Raw genomic sequence first — 15,033 nt, 5'->3', positions numbered from 1 at the left:
TTCATTTTCCAAAAGCGTAACTCAGAAGATCCTGAACCAAGGCGCGCGAAAAGAGAACCAATAAAGTAACATAACATCTCAGCGGGGGACAGACCCGATCCCTCTAAAGGAAGGTATTTAACTGAAGCCAGTGCGCCCGCTCAATTTACCCAGGAGTCTCCTTTCCGGCCACGCTGTGCGTCATTACCGTTGCGTCTTTTCATTGGCCAGATGGCAGGGGACGACGCCTGCGCGCTGCATCCCTTTGAGGGTCGTGGGCAGACGCCATTTTGGCCCCAGAGGTGTTTCTGGGAAGTAGATCGCCGAACCGCACGCCTGCTGGCCTGCCGGGTGCGGCCTCTTGTGTCGCGGCTTTTAGTGTTTGCGACTGCTGCTGCTGCGGTTTTATTCTCCTCATCCTCGAAACCCTCTAGTCGAGCGGGAGCCTCTGAGCACTGGGCCGCGCCATTGGGGTTCACACCGCCAGGAAGGAGGTGACGGGGGCGGCGCGGGGCGCGGACACTCCCCGCCGAGAGCCCGCCTGCCATGGATTCGGAATATTACAGCGGCGACCAGTCAGGTGGGGCAGGGACTTGGGGGACAGGGCTGGGGGGTCGAAGTGGTTATTCCGCGGGGCTTGATCTCTCACCCCCGTGGGGTAGGGGAGGGAGGCTCTGGAGAGGTTCCCTCCCCGACGGAGCCCTCCGAGGACAGTGAGGTGAAGCTCAAAGAGGCCGTCGGTCTGCTGCGACCCCGAAGTTAGAACCTTGGAGAGGGGATTCTAGACGGAGAGCCGTCTTCTGAATCGGCGAAGGTTTTTGCTGAAACTGGGAAGCTACTTTCATACAAAAACCGCTTCTGTGTGCCTATCCTAGGGAAGGTCTCTCCTGTTAGGGGATTTTTTTTTCTTTTTTTCGGGAGTTGCGAGCGTCTTGCGAGAATTGAAGGGAGCGGTTCGTTGGGGGGTGCGGGATCTTTCCTAGACTTCTCACTTGGAGTTAGGGCTAGCTTAATCTCGCTTGCAACATTGGTTTCCAAGTAAGGAAAACGTAAGACCTTTGTTTGAGTTGTATAAGTATTTTAGGGTCAGGCGTGTACGACTGGCACTCACTGGTGATTTTGTGCCTTTACTTCACTTGAGATCTTTCCTCTTTGTCCTCACTTAAGTTTGATCTCCTTCCTCGTCCTGTTTATTCGGTAAACACTGGGCACCCCCTTTGCTAACACTGTGCTAGGCACCGGAGATCGAAAGACAAATAAGGAGTTATCTAGTGGGGAAGAACGTTATGTTTCCTTTCACTTTGCATCCAGGTTCCATTAGGTATTCTCTCTCAGGAGTGCCTGAATATCCAAATGTTAATAATCTCTTTTCTGTTTCGAGTTCGCTTCGATTCCATACGTATGATAGCGAATAGTAGTAGGACTACAAACGCCTTTCCAGGCATGCACTGCTGTTTTGCCTAAAATGTTTGCCTGGTGTTTTCAGTTCGTTCTAAATTACTTTTAAATTATTTTTCAAGTAAGGAAGTACGTGTAATACATGTATATGAACTAAGTGCTATAGAAGACTTGAAAAAAATTAACAGTTCCCTGATTTTTCATACTTTAAAAAATACTTATCTCCATATTCTTAACTTGTGCTCTTTCTTGTTGCATCATTTTTAGGTATTCCATAATGATTTCTTATTGTGCTAGGACAGGATTTTAGCCTCTTATGTGCCCTCTTCCCCACACTCTCACTAGTGTAGCCTAATTGTTCGTTACATTTCAGAATTATTGTTTGTAATTTGACTGTAAATATTCTTTACTCCTTAGCCAAGTAGAGTAGCTCATTAGTACGATAGTGATTTCATTCTTATACTTTTTTGGTTTTCCTGTAGTTGACTGTTTCATTTTTAAAGTTTTGTTTATTTTTATTAAACTTCTAACCGAGTCTTCCCATATTCTCCAACAGCCCTAAATCCCTCTCACAATACAATTTTACTTTGTTTTTAAAGTATTGGGTAAAGGTAGGTAGCAACTCATTTTTACCATTTTGCAATAGCACAGTGTATGCGTTACTTTAAGGAGTTTATACTGTTTCTGTACTGGAGTTCCTTGTGCTCTTCATTCATAAATAAATATTTACTGTACTGTACCAGGCAGTGTTCTGGGCTCCAGGGATTCAGCAGTGAACCAAAATCCTTGCTCTTTTGGCCCTTTCATTCAAGTGAGGAAAGACCCACATTAAACAAAATAACTTGGTAAGTCGTGTAGTACATTAGAAGGTGGTAAGTAAGGGCTGTGGAGAGAATAGAGTCAGTTTTTAACATAAAGTTGAAATAGTCAAAGAGCACACTGTTATTTAGAGGTTGTTGATTTGGCCCTTAGTGATGTTTCTTCAGCCTCACGTTTCTTTTATGACGTATTTTCTGCTGCCACATGCGTCACAATACACGTTCTGATGGTGTTTATGTAAGCATTATACTTTTGCTTTGTTCTCAACATTAGTCTCATTAGTTATGCTTCGTCAGTGGTAACCTTTGCTCTTACATTACTCTTGATGCATTGTGTTCATTTCGGTTGTAGATGTTCTCCATCTTACACCTTAAGTGGGTTTTTGTTTTATTTTTAAGCAGATGATGGTGGCGCTACCCCAGTACAGGATGAACGGGATTCAGGGTCAGACGTTGAGGATGATGTAAATGAGCAACACTCTGGATCAGACACTGGAAGTGTAGAACGTCATTCAGAGGTATTGGCTAAACAACATCTTTGGGGAGGCTTTTCCCTTGCATTCTGTGAGACATGTTTTATTTAGGAGTTGTAGAGCTCCTGTCACGTGGTATAGGCTTCAAACCCTGGGAGTAAAGGGTTTTAAATTAATAGAGAACTGCTTTAAAAATAAACAGGGATAGTCTGGTTTGGTAGGAAATCACAGGGAAATAATTTCTGATTGGATCCACTTTCAGATATTAGGCAGTTTTCAAATGTGCATATTGATTCAGAAAATGAGCCAGGGCCTTTGATATTTGACTAGGCCTCCCCATTCCCAAAATGATGTCTTAGGGGGGCAGTGAGCATTTACAAGCTGAAGAGATGCCAGTTGAAATAGAAAATTAATGGGGTTTTCATCACCTATTGGGATTTGACTTTCTCAATCTGAACTTTTCCAGCATAGAATGCATTTGACAAGCAAATATAATTTAAAAAGCTGTTTTTGCATAATACAGAGTTGTATTGGATCTTATTTTTAAAACTATTTAATTTGCTTCCCTGGTTATACAGTCTGGACTATACAGTGTTAATAAAGTTGAGACAGTTTACAATAAGTTTGTTATAAGTTTTTGTTAAACACAAACTGAAACTCATGGGAATGATAAGATGACCAAATTTTTTTTTTTAAGGAGTTCATTTGGCATATATTTTGCTTGATTACAGAAGAATGGAAAATTGTCCAGTTTTGAGATTGTATTATTGATTCTGTCCTTTAATAATGTCATTAGTGTATTTATATATCTAACAAATATTTATTGAGCACCCATTATGTGTCAGGCTCTTTTGACCTACCTGGGACTAAATGAGGTCTCATCATCACCAAAATGCTTCTCTTCTTAGATATATTTTTCAGTAGGGGGAGAAAGACATTAAACAGTATTCATTTTGGGAGCACCTGGGTGGCTCAGTTGGTTAAGCATCTGACTCTTGATTATGGCTCAGGTCATGATCTCATGGTTCATGGGATCGTGCCCTATGTCAAAGCTCCGTGCTGACAGTGCAGAGCCTGCTTGGGATTCTCTCTCTGCCCCTCGCCTTGTGTGTGCATGTGTGCTCTCTCTCTTTCAAAATAAAAACTTTAAACAGTATTCATTTTTTAAAAATGTGCAGTTTGTTAAGAGATGATAAGTGCTGTGGAGAAAGAAGAATGTTAGAGCAAGGTGAAGGGTGCCAGAATAGAAGGCAGGTTTTGTTGTTAAATAGGGAGGTACATGTAAGCCTTATTAAGAAAGTGACTTTCAGATCAAGGCGTGAAGGGTGGTAAAGGAATATCCACATGGCTGTGTAGAGGAACACACACACACACACACACACACACACACACACACACACACCATTCCAGGCAAAGACTCTAAGGTGTGAATGTGCTTGATGTCTTCAAGGAACACCAAGGAGCCAGAGGGGCAGGGTAAGTAGGGGGCACTCAAGATGAGAGGCTAAATGGACTGGGAGAAAGGCTTATCTTTTAGTTATGTTTAGTTTTTTAGTGGTTATGATGCCCCTCAGTTTTTTGTATGCTCCTACGCATTTAGACTAAATTCTAATAATGTATTGATTGATACGTAGAAACTACTTGATAATGTAAACGTTGTTACAGTTTATTTAGTGTGTAGCTTCTCATTAAGATTTCCACTTTGGAAACTAGCATGAGAAGATTGGCTCATGGCTTCGTGCTTTAGTTATAAGTGTAATGTAGGCTTACCTTTAAGCATCTTCAACTACTTTTTTGTAATCAACTGGATTCTAAATAAATATGCATGTTAAAAATTTGGGAACTATATTAAAGCTTAAAGAAGATCCTGAGGCAAAAGGAAAAATCGGGGGCTCCTGGGTGGCTCAGCTGGTTAAGCACCCGACTTTGGCTCAGGTCATGATCTCATGGTTCGTGGGTTTGAGCCCTGCATCAGGCTCTGCACTGACAGCTCAGCCTGGAGCCTGCTTTGGATTCTGTGTCCCTCTCTTTTCTCTCTGCCCCTCTCCCACTTGTCCTCTCTTGCTCTCTCTCTGAAAAATAAACATTAAAAAAAAAATAAAGGAAAAATCAGTAATACTTACCCTATTTTAAAAATCTTGGTATTTTGTTCATTTTGGTTTTTTCTGCATCCTCGGATCTTGAAAACTATCACTTGTCTTTTTTTAAAAACCACTTATTGAGATAAATTTACATACCATACAGTTCACCCATTCAAAATACGCACTTCAAGGGTCTTTAGTATATTCACAGTAGTGCAGCCATCACCGTAGTCCATTTTAGAGTATTTTTATCACTTGAAAATGAAACCCTATAGCTGTTACCTGCTTATCACTCCCTGCCCCCATTCTTCCCTGTTCTGGACATTTCATATGAATGAAAATATATAATATGCAGTCTTTTGTGATTGGCTCTTTTACTAAACATGGTATTTTCAAGGTTTGTTGTAAACCATATATGTTGGGTATATGTATATACCATATCCATATATATATATATATATATATATATATATATATATAGTAGCATGTATTGGTACTTTTTGTGATAACATTCCCTTATATAGATAAACCACATTTGTTTATCCATTTGTCAGTTGGTGGACATTTAAGTTTTTACCTTTTGGCTATTAGGTGAAGTGCTTCTGTAAACATTTATGTAGAAGTTTTTGTGTAGACATATGTTATTTCTCTTGGGTATGTTCCTAGGAGTGGAATTACTGGGCCATATGGTAATTTTATTCTCAGTTGAAGAACCCCTCAAGCTGTTTTCCAGGTTGGCTGAACCATTTTACATTCCCACCAGTAGTGTATGAAGGTTCTGATTTCTCTATCCTTACCAACTCTTGTTATTACCTGACTCCTTGGTAATAGACATCTTAGTGGATATGCAGTATTATCTCATTGTGGTTTTAATTTGCATTTCTCTGAAGAGTAATGATGTTCAGTGTCTATGTAGGTGGATCTTCTTGGAGAAATGTCCATTCAGATCCCTCATTCATTTTTTAGTTGAGCAATTTTTCTTCTTATTGAGCTGTAAGAGTTCTTTAAATAGTATGGATACAGTCCCTTATTAGGTGACTGATATGCACATATTTTTTCCTGTTACATGAGTTACCTTTTCACTTTAGTGTGCTTTCACACACAAAAGTTTCTTATTTTAATGAAGTTCAATTTATGGGGTTTTTTTCCTTGTATTGCTTGTGTTTTTAGTGGCATGTCTAAACATTCTTTGCCAAATCCAAGGTCATGAAGATTTACCCCTATGTTTTAAGAGTTTTATAACTTTAGCTCTTACAGACCTTTGGTTGATTTTGAGTTAATTTTTGTATATTCTATGAGGTAAGGGTCAGGTTCCATTCTTTTGTATGTGGATGTCTAGTTGTCTCAGCACTATTTGTTGAAGAGAATTTTCTTTCCTCATTGAATGGTCTTGGTGCCCTTGTCAAAAATCAGTTGGCTATAGGGGCTCCTGGGTGGCTCAGTTGGTTAAGCGTCCGACTTCGGCTCAGGTCATGATCTCGTGGTTTGTGAGTTTGAGCCCCATGTGGGGCTTGTGCTTGCAGCTTGGAGCCTGTAGCCTGCTTGCAATTCTGTGTCTCCCTCTCCTTCTGCCCCACCTCCACTCAGGCGCGCTCTCTCTCTCTCTCTCTCTCTCTGTCTCTGTCTCTGTCTCTCTCTCTCTCTCTCTCTCTCTCAAATAAACATTAAAAAAAAAAATCAGTTGGCCATGGATGTAAGGGTTTATTTCTGGATCTCCAGTTCTAATTCATTCATATCTGTGTCTGTACTTACACCAATACCATAGTACCTTGAGTAAGTTTTGAAATCAAGGAGTGTGAATGCTACTTTGTTCTTTTCTAACATTTTATCTCTTCTGGGTCCCTTGCAATTACATATGTATTTTATTTAAAAAAAATTTTTTTATTAATGTTTATTTTTGAGAGAGAGAGAGAGAGGGAAACACCAAATCTGAAGCAAGCTCCAGGCTCTAAGCTGTCAGCACAGAGCCCAACGTGGGGCTTGAACCAACGGAACTGTTAGATCATGACCTGGGCCTAAGTTGGACACTTAACCGACTGAGCCACCCAGGCTTCCCATTACATATGTATTTTAGAATCAGCTTGTCAATTTCTGCAGGGAAGGGAGCTGGGGTCCTATTAGGGATTGCATTGAGTTGATGGTTTTGGGTAGTGTTGTCATCTTGACAGTGTAGATCCATGAATATAGGGTGTTTTAAATTTCAGTTTCTTTTGACACTGCATTGTAATTTTCAGTGTACAAATGTTGTGTTTCTTTTTAAAATTTATTCCTAAGTGTGTTATTCTCTTTAATTCTTGGTAAGTGGAATTGTTTTATTTTCATATTCAGATTGCTACCATTTTTCCTACTCTGATTGCATCGTGGTATGAGAGCTACTCTGTATAATAATATCTATCTTTTTAAATTCATTGAGGTTTGTTTCGTGGCCTGGTGTATGGTTTGTCCTGGAGAATGTTTCATGTGCACTTGAGAAGAATGTACAATCTGTCTTTGATTCTACAGTGTGTCTCCTGTAGACAACATGTAGTTGGATCTTTTTTTAAATCCAGTTTCTATCTTTTGATTGGCTTGTTTAATCCGTTTACAATCTAATGTTTTTAAGGGAGTTGGAGTCTGCCATTTTACTGTGTTTTTTCTGTAGTCATGTCTTTTTTAACATATTTGTCATTCACATATTTATTTTGGTGAGTACATTTAAGTTCTACAATAGCAGATTTCAGTAACAGGATGGAGTCCTCAGTTACAGTCACCGTGTTACATGTTAGATCCCCAGATCTTATTCATCTTATAGCTGAAAGTTTGTATTCTTTTATCTCCCCATTCCACTTGCTCACTGAACCTTTGACAACTACTTTCCTACCTTGTTTCTCTGAGTATGACTTTTTTTTTTTTTTTTAAGATTCCACATACAAGTTATACCATGCAATGATTATCTTTCTCTAACTTATTTTACTTAGCATAACACCTTCAAGGGCCACCTGTGTTGTCACGAGTGGCAGTTTTTCCTTCTTTCCTGTGGCTGAATATCCCATGGTGTGTATATACATACGTATATAATATATATTTATATATATTTTCTTTATCCGTTCCTCTGTTTGTTTTTTTGAGAGCCACTAGTTAGTTGGGGAGGGCAGAAGTTGAGGCAAAGAGAATCTTCCACACTCAGTGCAGACCCCAATGCAGGGCTCAGTCTCACAACTGTGATATCAAGACCTGAGCCAAAATCAAGAGTCTGGATGGATGTTTAATCCACTGAGCCACCAGGTGCTCCGGTATCCATTTATCTGTTAATGGACACTTAGATGGTTTCCATATTTTAGCTCTAGTGAATAATGTAGCAATAAATGTAGGAGTGCAGGTATCTCTTCAGTATCTTCTTTTCTTTCATTTCTTTTGGATATATGTCCAGAGGTGGGGTTGCTAGATCATGTGGTCTGTTTTTTGAGGAACCACCATCTGTTTCCCATAGTGGCTGCACCAACTTATGTTCCCACCAGGAATGTACATCTTTGCCAGCACTTGTTATATCTTGTCTTTTTATGACATTCATTGTAATAGGTGTGAGGTGATATATCATTGTGGTTTTGATGTACATTTCCTTAATGATTAGTGATATTGAGCTCCTTTTCATGAACTTGCTGACCATTTGTATGTCTTCTTTAGAAAAATATTCAGCTCTTCTGCCTATTTTTTAATTGGATTGGGTATTTTTTGCTGTTGAGTTGTGTCAGTTCTTTGTATATATCAGATATGTGGTTTTTTATGTAGGCTCTATACCCAACAGGTAGCTTGAACTCAATGACCCCAAGATAAAGAGTCGACACCAGGCACCTCTCAGATATATGTTTTGCATGTATTTTATTCAGTTCCTTAGGTTGTCTTTTCATTTTGTTGATAGTTTTTTTTGTTATGCAGAAGCTTCTTAGTTTGATGTAGTCCCACTTGTTCATTGTTGCTCTTGGTGTCAAATCCAAAAAATCATCACAAAGGCTGATGTCAAGGAGCCTATCCTCTATTTTTTTTCTAGGAGTTTTATGGTGTACAATCTTAAATTTAAGTCTTCAATGCATTTTAAATGGAAATTTATGTATGGTGAAAGATAGGGGTCCAGTTTTCCCAGCACCATTTATTTTAATTTTTAAAAAAATGTTTATTTCTTTATTTGGGAGTCGGGGGGGGGGGAGGTGTGTGTGTGAGCAGGGGAGGGGCACAGAGAGGGGGAGAGAAAGAATACCAAACAGGCTCCAAACTGTCAGCACAGAGCCCAATGTAGGGCTCGATCTCATGAACCGAACCATGAGATCATGACCTGAGCCGAAATCAAGAGATGGACACTTAACCAACTGAGCCACCCAGGGGCCCATTCCAGTACCGTTTATTAAAGAGACTGTTATTTATTGGGTATTCTTGGTGTCTTTGTCATAAATTAATTGACCATGTATTTGTGGATTTATTGCTGGGCTCTCTTTTCTGTTCTGCTGATCTGTGTATCTGTTTTTATGCCAAAACCATACTGTTTGGATTATTGTAGCTTTGTAATACAGATTGAAGTCAGGGAGGGTGACACCTCCTGCCTTGTTTTTTCTCAAGATTGTTTTGCCTGTTTGGCTATTTTGTTCCATATAAATTTTAGGATTGTTTGTTGTATTTCTGTGAAAAATGCCATTGCAATTTTGACAGAGATTGCATTGAGTTTGTAGATTGCTTTGGGTACTATGAGCATTTTAACACTATTAACTTTTCAAATTCATGAGCACAAATCTTTCCATTTTTGTCTTCAGTTTCTTTCATCAGTGTCTAATGGTACTCAGTGTTTGGGTCTTTCATGTCTTGTGTTAAATTTATTCCTGGGTATTTTATTCATTTTGATGTATTATTAATGAGATTAGTTTTTATTTCTCCTTTTGAGGTTTTGTTGTTAGCGTACAGACATGCACCAGATTTTGTATATTGATTTTGTATCCTGCAGCTTCACTAAAATCGTTGACTAGTTTTAACAGTTTTTTGGTGGTCTTCTGTATATGTTATCTGCAAATGATGGCAGTTTTGCTTCTTCGTTTCTGATTTGGATGCTTTTATTTCTTTTTCTTACCTAATTACTGGGGCTAGGACTTGTACCACTTTGGAATAAAAGTGTCGAGAATGAGCATTCTTGTCCTGTTCCTGATCTTAGAAAAAATGCTTTCAGCTTTTCTCATTGAGTAGGATGTCATCTGTGAGCCTGTCATATATGACCTTTATTATGTTGAGATATGTTTCCTCTTTACCAGTTTGTTGAGAGTTTTTATCATAAGTGGATGTTGGATTTTGTCAAATAGTTTTTCTGCAACTACTGAGATGGCCATATGATTTTTAGCCTTCATTTTGTTAACATGGTGTAGTGTGTTGATTGATTTGTTGAACTGTCCTTGCATGTCTGGAATAAATAACCATTTGGTCATGGTGTACTGTTGAATTTGGTTTACTCGTGTTTTGTTAAGGATCTTTGCACCTGTGTTCATCAGGAATATTGGCCAGTAATTTTCTTTTCTTGTAGTATCTTTGTCTGGTTTTGGTATCAGGGTAATGCTAGCCTCTTAAAATGAGTTTGGAAGTGTTCCCTCAACCTCCTCTTTTCCTTTTTAGAGGAGTGAGAAGGATTGGTATGTATTCCTATTTAAGTGTTTGTTAGAATTCAGTTATGACTTACTAACATCTTTTTTGACTAGGTTCCTAAGAGGAATGTAAGCATCAGTGGAATTTTCATCAAGAATATTTGTTCTTTGTAGAGCACTTTGAAAACTCAGAATCTTCACCCACCTTTTGTGCTCTAGCAGATAGCAGAAAGGGGAAAGTTTAAAAAAAAAATCTCTTTGAATGGTTAACACCAAAATCACAATTTTTTAATAAAGAAATATGAGTACAAATGTGACCTAGTTATAACTAGTTGCTAGTTCTGATTTTTGTTGTTTTACTTGAATATTCTCTTGGACAACATGAAATTAGCTTTGTGGCTTGTAGTCAGCTGGTTTCTGTTCCATGAAAAGTACATTGAAGGAAATGTGTATTTTAATATCCAGAAACCTACAGATTTCATCTGTGTAGAAAGGTAGAAGAGGGTCTCACACACAGAAATAGAATGTAGGACTATTGAAGAATTTTGGAAATGGAGCCTAGCTTCTCATTGCTTTCTAACTGTAGGCAAACCATAGTGGGCCCATATCCATCTACTGTTGAAGTTGGGGGACAGCCACATTAGCCAAGTCTCATGTTGAATTGAATAAAGATGGCAGTATGCTATTGTTTGGATCCTTCCACAGAGAAGTTGTGCTAATATGAGAAAAGCATTCCTATAGGGAGTACATCAGAGCAGCTAGAAGATTCTTTTTGGCCATTGCTGTACTTGTTTACCCTGTTTCTTACCAGTTCTTTAGATTCCATCTATACTTTCCTTTCCTTTCTTTGTGTTAGTTTCAGGCTTTGTCATTTAGTCTACCAAGCTAAGGAGAAACAAATTTTGTGTTGGTTCTTTCCTGTTAAGCATTATTTTATGGGGTTTCTGTTTCATTTTGGTGAGTGTGAGTGTCTTGTGTATACTGAAAGTAAGAGATTTTTTTTTTTTAATTTTGTTTTTTTCAACGTTTATTTATTTTTGGGACAGAGAGAGACAGAGCATGAATGGGGGAGGGGCAGAGAGAGAGGGAGACACAGAATCGGAAACAGGCTCCAGGCTCTGAGCCATCAGCCCAGAGCCCGACACGGGGCTCGAACTCCCGGACCGCGAGATCGTGACCTGGCTGAAGTCGGACGCTTAACCGACTGCGCCACCCAGGCGCCCCAAGAGATTTTTTTTTTAAAAAATGGGTCTCCGATCTTAAGGTCAGTGTGTTATAAAGATAATTGTGTAAACATCATCTTTCATTGATGTAAAGGTAGAAGATGCTATGGGGGTATGAAGGAAAGAATAGCTAAGTGGCTCAGCCATTTCAGATGATCTGTTTGGGCTGAGTCTTGAAGGGTGAATATTTTGTAATTAAATAATCAGGTATTTTGATATGAATGGCTAGTAGCATTTATCGAGAGTTTAGAGGCACTGTGCTAACCACTTTTCATTCTTTTGATCCTCAAAACAGCTCTCTTAGTATAGATACCATCCTTAACTCCATCAGATTGAGAACACTGAGGCTTTGAGAAGTTAAGAAAATTCCCTAGAGGACGGAGTAGAAAATGGCCGAGCTAGGGTTTGGACCCAGATCTTTCTGACTCTGGAGTCTGTGTTCTTAACTGTTTCGTTACGTGGCACACAGCCCATTCTGTCTAGAGAGGCTTCAGGAAGAGGCTGTTTTTGCCTGGTTTTGAGGTATCATAAGGACAAGGTGGGAGGGAAGTATTCGAGGCAAGGGGAACAGTATTTGTAAAGACATGAAGGTAGCAGTAGTGAAATTAGTAGTTCCATGTGCCTGCAGAAGAATTTTAACATGCATTTACAATCACTGGGATTAGATGTCAAAATGCAGATTCTTTGACCTCTTCTTCAGACTTACTGGATTAATATCTGGAGGTGAGAAGCACAAAAATCTGTATGTTTTTCACCAAAGCTCCCCAAATGATTCTTACATACACTAAAGTTTGGGAACTGCTGGTGCAGTTGGTTGATGTTGGAGAGAGGGCAGAAGTGAGCCTGGGGAGGAAGGCAGGAGTAGGAGTTTGCTTCATCATTATGAACTTTTAAGCTTTGTGTACAATTTGCTTTTTCCACTTGTCATGAGGAGTGCTTTTGTTGATTATCTGATTCTAAGGTCAACTATCTTTTGACAGACAAAGGACACTGGTATATAGTTACATTTTATTATAATGCTAGCTGTAAAATTGGAGTTTTCTCAAAGTCAAAGCCTTGCAGCACTCCAGGAGCTACACTGGATTAACAGCATTGTGTAATTTTGTTGCCGGATTTCTTAGTTTCTTTCACACACTAATAAAGGTGATATGTATTGACAAATTCCCAAGATGGGGACTTCAGATGTATCTTCTGGAACTAAGAGCCAGTGAAACAACATGGTTTTGAAAATCTGTAGAAATTTCCTCATGATATTTTACTGTGTGACTTGGTGTTGGAATGTTTTACCAATTTATATTGGTAGTTTAGTATGCATGTTCAACAGTTTTATTTGACTCTTCCAATGGATAAGAAAGAAACAAGTATCCTCAGTTTAGTTCTTTACAAGGATTTCTATTTAACGTTTATATACTTTGAAATTTACAAATTGATATTTGCTTTATGGCAGTTTTATCATTTACTTTGTAATTTTAAAACGTTAATCATCTCTGTGCACGCGTATTGGAGTATTGTGGCCTCGGTCCATAAGGAGTGTGGTTACTATTTGTATGCTGAGACAAACGACCACATCATTCATTATGGGTAATTATTTGGATCTACAGTGTGAACGATTGTAAGCAGGAGGTATGAGGTATTATAGACATTTCTAAAGCTTCTGAGAAACCTCAGAATGGTCAGTTTCCCTGGCAATTAGCAATTAGGGAATTTTTTAAATTATTAAGAACATGGCATTTAAAATGGCAATTTCTACTATTGATTTGTTATATTCATACCTGACTTTTAAAGAACTGTATTTTGGATTTTTGAAGTTTGCAACTTAAACTAATTGTTGAAACCAGTCTAAAAATATTGAATATTGTCTTGATGACTTTTAAGCATAATTGTATCATTTCTAATGGATTCTTTTCCTAAATCCTGTGATGTCATTGCCTAAGTGAATTCTCTAACTTGAGTCTGTCGACTAGCACTTTCTTACTGCAGTAATTTCTCACTTTTTTGTCTTCACCATGTTACATATAATGAATAGACATCCAGTTTTTATGAAACTCCTCAAAAATTGATGAGAATTCATGTTTCACAAACCTTAATGTATGTAATGTCCTTGTCATGGTTGCTTATTTTAGAATGTATACACCGTGTGTCTAGAAATCCAGGGTAGAGTGCAGCAGGTAAGTTTGAGAATGACTGTCCAGTTCATGGTATCTCTTCCCTCTCTGGCATCGGCTCCCAATACTGTGTCCCTGCTGTAGCTGTAACCCAGTGAACACTGAGTCACAACATCTGATGTTGCCATGGCCAATTGGATCATCTGTCCTGGGAGGTTAAAATTTAGAGCCCAGACACAGAAGTTTGGCATGGTTAGAGTGAATCATGGTATTGATTGTGCTCTAGCAGAAAAGTCCTCAAGTTCCCTTTTCTAAGCTCTCTGAGCTGCCTTGGTTCCTACCCTTTCTGAGTCTTTAGTCAGTTGCACTTACATTCTGGGAATATTGTTCTTTTGTTCTTTTTTTCTGAAGATAAGCCAGAGATGGTTTCTGTTGCTTACAGAGAAAATAAATTGAGTCAAACACAAACAAACTGTTAGAATTCTGTCATAGGCATGTCATGGAAAGCATTTCGAAAGCCGGTTATAGTTTTCCCTTTGCCTCCTGCTTTAGTGGCCTCTTCTGGTGCCTGTATGTCTTGCTTTCCCTCAATAATCTCGTTAATTTTTTTTTTTTAACTCTGTCATTACAAACTAGTTGTAAATACTTTTGTCTGCATACTTACTAAAGCCCAGTCTCCTATAGATCACTTCCTGTAGGCTTTCACAATATTGTGCATACCTTCATGACAGCACATACTACTTTATGTTGTTATGATACATTTGGCTGGCTCATAGAAAGCAGCTTCAGGCACTGAGACATGTTCATCCTTGACTCCTACCACCTTGCACATAGTTAATTATTCCTCACTTTAAATTATAGTTGGCCCTTGGACAACATGGGTTTAAAGTGCGTGGCACCACTTGTGTGTGTGTGTGTGTTTAAAATTTTTTTTTAATGTTTATTTACCTTAGAGAGACACAGACAGAGGCACTAGTTGAGGGGGGGCGGGGAGCAGAGAGAGGGAGACACAGAATCTGAAGCAGACCCCAGGCTCTGAGCTGTCAACATAGAGCCCAGTGTGGGGCGTGAACTCATGGACCATGAGACCATGACCTGAGCTCAAGTCAGATGCTCAACGGACTAAGTCACCCAGGGACCCCTATATATGTTTTGTTATTTTTTTTTTTAATTTTTTTTAACATTTATTTATTATTGAGAGACAAAGATAGAGCATGAGCATGGGAGGGGTGGAGAGAGAGGGAGACAGAGTCTGAAGCATGCTCCAGGTTCCAGCTGTCAGCACAGAGCCCGATGTTGGACTCGGACTCTCAAACTGCGAGATCATGACCCCAGCTGAAGTCGGACACTTAACTGACTGAG

The 15,033-nt window shown here is 39.1% G+C and overlaps 1 protein-coding gene across 5 annotated transcripts in view; it reads left to right on the top strand.

Annotated features, from left to right (window-relative positions):
* Positions 1–256: 256 nt before the first annotated feature.
* Positions 257–15,033, top strand: part of IWS1 (interacts with SUPT6H, CTD assembly factor 1) — a 41,530-nt gene continuing 26,753 nt past the window's right edge. For 2 of the 5 annotated variants that reach the window (XM_047871387.1, XM_047871386.1), the window contains exons 1-2: positions 258–559; positions 2,595–2,713. In XM_047871387.1, coding sequence (XP_047727343.1) covers positions 526–559; positions 2,595–2,713 — 153 coding nt within the window. In that variant the 5' untranslated portion in view covers positions 258–525. Of the gene's footprint in view, positions 560–2,594; positions 2,714–15,033 lie in introns of all 5 variants that reach the window. The other 3 variants (XR_007154847.1, XM_047871385.1, XM_047871384.1) reach the window with 3 other exon arrangements.

The sequence above is a fragment of the Prionailurus viverrinus genome, chromosome C1, assembly GCF_022837055.1.
Source record: "Prionailurus viverrinus isolate Anna chromosome C1, UM_Priviv_1.0, whole genome shotgun sequence".
Taxonomy (NCBI): Eukaryota; Metazoa; Chordata; class Mammalia; order Carnivora; family Felidae; genus Prionailurus; species Prionailurus viverrinus.
This window is presented reverse-complemented; position numbering and strand designations above follow the sequence as displayed.